The sequence below is a fragment of the Gavialis gangeticus genome, unplaced genomic scaffold, assembly GCF_001723915.1.
Source record: "Gavialis gangeticus isolate Ggan-Ray unplaced genomic scaffold, GavGan_comp1, whole genome shotgun sequence".
Lineage (NCBI taxonomy): Eukaryota > Metazoa > Chordata > Crocodylia > Gavialidae > Gavialis > Gavialis gangeticus.
The window spans coordinates 19,163,470-19,167,888 of NW_017729016.1; the positions used below are offsets into that span (position 1 = coordinate 19,163,470).

At 47.3% G+C, this 4,419-nt stretch overlaps 1 protein-coding gene across 1 annotated transcript in view; it reads left to right on the forward strand.

The window, feature by feature from the left end:
• Positions 1-2,959, forward strand: part of LOC109294316 (cytochrome P450 3A1-like) — a 52,355-nt gene extending 49,396 nt beyond the window's left edge. The window contains exons 13-14 of the mRNA XM_019512616.1: positions 567-729; positions 1,916-2,959. Of these exons, the coding sequence (XP_019368161.1) occupies positions 567-729; positions 1,916-2,011 (259 nt within the window). The 3' untranslated portion in view covers positions 2,012-2,959. The remainder of the gene's footprint in view (positions 1-566; positions 730-1,915) is intronic.
• Positions 2,960-4,419: the final 1,460 nt, after the last annotated feature.

A 4,419-nucleotide genomic window follows, 5' to 3' on the forward strand; every position in this document is an offset into this window, starting at 1 on the left:
ACCCGGACCTCCCTGTCCTGTAGTGGGCATGGGCGTCCCATGGGACTGATGAAAGACCGATACAAAGTACCCATTTAATAGGTTAGCTTTTTCCTGGGCATTAGTTGTCAGTCCGCCCATCTGGTTCAGCAGGGGTCCAATGTTGCCCTTGCTTTTCCTCTGGCTCCCCACATATCTGAAAAAGGACTTTTTATTGTCCTTGATGCTCGAAGCTAGTTGGAGTTCAGTTGCAGCCTTGGCTTTCCTGGTTTGCTCCCTGCAGAACCGGACCGGTGCAGAATATTCCTCCTTGGAATTAGACTGAGACTAATCAAGACAGCAGATGGTCCAACATACAGGGATACCTCTGTATAAGGAAACAATACCCCGCCCCAAAATGAACCATTGCAAAGCTTGGCACCCCATGAGAGCTGTGTAGGAAGTTAAAATTAATTTTTCAGTTCTGGTTCAAAAACAATCCCTGTTCAACATCAAACTAGGACAAATGAAGGCAGAGTCAGAGATGGAGCAAAAGGCTAGGAGATGATATGAAGAATTAACCTCTTTATTTCTCTGATTGGAACCAGGTTCAGTAAAGAGAACAGAGACAGCATGGACCCCTATATCTTCCTGCCCTTTGGAGCCGGTCCAAGGAATTGCATTGGAATGAGGTTTGCTCTCCTCAGCCTGAAAATGGCCTTAGTTGTCCTCTTGCAAAGATTTTCCTTCAGGACCTGCAAAGACACCCCGGTGAGGACCTGTGTTTGAATGTGGATGGGCTAGCATAGTCTTGTAGAGAGATCGTTTTCATGTCTGTCTCAGGATTCATAGGGCACTTGTAGGGCGCTCAGGATGCATGGGTTGTCCACATGCAAAACCCTTCCCCTATGACCTCAGAGATTCATAGTTTGTAGAGCACTGAACCTTATTTGAAGCCTTGGTTTTATCTTCACACTGGTAGAGCAGGAAGGAAGCTTCCCATGTAGATTTGAGGCATATGGGCATAAGTGGAGTTAAATACTATAGGTCAGAGATGACCATACAAACGGCAGGCCAGATTCAATGCACAAAGCCACGTCATCAGCCATGAAATTTGGTGGTGGGAGGAGTGGTGGCTGCCCCATCTCCAGGAGCCACAGCAGTTACTGCTGCCACTGCCAAATTTTAGCCTCACAGGCACATGACATGGCTCAGCACTGTGTGTCTGGCCCACTGACCTGCCCCACTTCCTTTCCTCTAGTCCCCAGGACCTGATGAGTTGGGCATCATTGCTTTAGGTGATTATAAATCAGTACAATACATGTTAGTGCCATATATATTATTGAACCACTTGGAAGATTAATTTTACATAGGTGAGACATTTCAGAAGGATGTCTCTGGAGTCTGCAGACCTCTTTGATCCAGTGAATGAATACACTGTGGGCAAGGCAAACTTCCCCATGCTTCTCTGGAAATCTGCCTGGATCATGGCTTAAAAGGGCTTTTCTCAAAAAGAGGAGATCCCTGTAAGGGACCCAAGACTACGAACTACGTAGGTTCAAATAAGGGACCCAAGACTACGAACTGAGTAAGCAATCCAAAGACAGATAACCTCAGTCAGTAGTCAGAGAACTTATAGGAATGTCCTTTCGGCGTGCCCTTGGTCTTGCTCGGGATCAGCTTCAGCCCTTCCTTCCGGAGATGATTGAAGTCAGCGCTGCGGGAGTCAGTGCTCTATGTGCCTGTCATGAAATAAATATGTTGGTTGAAACTGCATGGCAGATAATCCCGGCTGCAAGCTCGGTGTCTGTGGCTGCCTCGAAGCAGCCAGTGGAAGGCATCTCTTCCTTTTTCAGTGCAGAGATTTGCCATTTAAAGATCCTGTATGTATCTTTGGTGAATACTCTGTAACATTCAGGGTGCATGACCTTGTTATTTCTCTCTCCTTGTGGTGAAGGTCCCTCTAGTGCTGGACTCAAAGGGTTTCATGCAACCCAAGAAGCCCATCATACTGAAGATGGTCCCCAGAACCCACATGCAGCCAGAGGAGTAGAAGAGATTGCAGCAGAGCCTTCTGTCTGATGTTCCTTCCACCTGCTCCTGTTGCATGAGAAGAGGCAATGTAAAACTACGAGATGCATTGGTGCAAGCACCCTTTTTGAGCCGAGCCTTGTGCCTTCACAAAGGGGTGGCGCTAATTCCACTGATCTGGAGAAGCACTGAGCACCCTTTGTGTCATGACTACCACCCTTTCAGCTAAGCAGAGGTCAGGATACCTCTGAGAGCTTTAAAATACATTTAACAGATTAAACTCCTCTCAACGCCTTTAATCAGACGTTGGCAGTCTCTTTTGGAAGTGTAATGTAAATCAAGGTAGGGAGGCAAACTGCCCACATGCAAACTACCCATTTTATTCCCATTCTTACTGCTTCATAGGATGAACCTATCTGTCTTTTGCTTCTATATGCACAGGGATGTGCTATTAGCTGTGGCTTTTTTCCTGGGCCATGTGATGTTTCACTGTTGTGACCTTGTAAGTGGTAGTCATTATGGCGTTGCAGGAAATAATATCCATGGCCAGTGTCTGGAATAGACTTGCACTGCCTTACACAGATCTCTTCTGATTTGATGTGCTTTTTATGAATGACTTGGTCATGATTCAGATGGCTGGGGAGTTGAGCGGAGCAGCCTAGGGGTAAGCAATTCCCATTAACGATCCGTGATTTGGGGAGTGGGAGTGAAGCGTACTGCAGGTTCTCTTTGATTGCTTGCTTATTTTATCTCATTGGGCCTCCAATGGTTTCTTAGGGAGGGATGATTTTTGCATAGATATCAGTCTGGGTATGGGGCTATTTCATTTTTTTTTTTCTGTTTCATTCTATTCTGTAAACTTGACTAGGAGATTTAAACCAGGAAAAAGGATAGTGCTTTGGCAAGGTGCAGGGCTGTGAAAGCCATGACCTGACAAAGAATGTTGTACCTTTAAAAGCTTGTCTAACTCTACCTCAGTTATGCAGTTGGTCCAATAAAAGATATTTCCCAAAGAAATCCTTTCCTCTTGCATAACGTCTTCATTTTGGAAGAAAGATGTTCCTGTACGGTATTGAGAAAACAGAAGTGTGACTGGATCTTGTTCTGAGATTCCAGGTTAGCATAATGCTCAAGACTCTATATGCGATGTTGGTTCATTTTTACTAATCAAAGAAGTGCTAATGCAAGGTTATTAAATTAAAAATCTACATACTTTACCATTTGCATTTGAATTTAGTTAAAGCCAGCTGCTAATTCTGGCCAACCGCACACACACGAACCCATTGCCAGAGCATATCGTTCATAATTTAGGGAGGTGTCCAGGCAGTTGACCTAATCTTTTTGCATCTGCCATGCTAAACAAGGTGGACTTTTGTCATTCCTTAGATGGGAGATTTCTAGGGAAATTTTGATGCTACAAAAGGAGTGTTAATCACAGAGCCAAGGACCCTCTTCCTCAGCAGTGAGTAAATATCCCAATATAGTTTCATAGTTTCTAGGGTCGGAAGGGACCTGAGCAGATCATCTAGTCCGACCCCTGCCATGGCAGGAAGAGCACTGGGGTCAAACGACCCCAGTAAGGTGGTCATCCAACCTCCTCTTAAAAACCCCCAGGGTGGGAGCCTGCACCACCTCACTTGGAAGCTGGTTCCAGACCCTAGCCGCCCTGACCGTGAAGTAGCGCCTCCTGATGTCCAACTTAAACCTTCCCTCCGCCAGCTTGTGACCATTGTTCCTGGTCACTCCTTGCGGCGCTCGGGGGAACAGGGACTCCCCCAGCGCCTGCTGATCCCCCCTAACCAGTTTATAACAGGCCACAAGATCCCCCCTCAGCCTTCTCTTTTGAAGGCTGAACAGGTTCAGGTCCCGCAACCTTTCCTCATAGGACCTACCCTGCTGTCCCTTGATCATACGAGTGGCCCTCCTCTGGACCCTCTCGATGCTGTCCACATCCCTCTTAAAGTGCGGCGCCCAGAACTGGACGCAGTACTCCAGCTGCGGCCTGACCAGTGCCGCATAGAGGGGGAGGATCACCTCCTTGGACCTGCTCGAGATGCATCTGTGGATGCACGACAAGGTGCAGTTGGCCTTCCTAGCCGCCTCCCCACATTGCCGACTCATGTTCATCTTGGAGTCAATAATGACTCCCAGATCCTTTTCCACCTCCGTGCTGACAAGAGGGGAGTTCCCCAGCCTGTATGTATGGTGCCGATTGTTCCTCCCCAGGTGCATCACCTTACACTTGTCTGTGTTAAACCCCATCCTATTCTCCTCCGCCCATCCTTGTAACCTATCTAGGTCCAACTGTAGCCTGTTGCTCCCCTCTATTGTGCCCACATCCCCCCACATCTTAGTGTCATCAGCAAACTTGAACAGGGTGCTTTGCACCCCCTCATCCAAATCACTGATGAAGATGTTGAACAGGGCGGG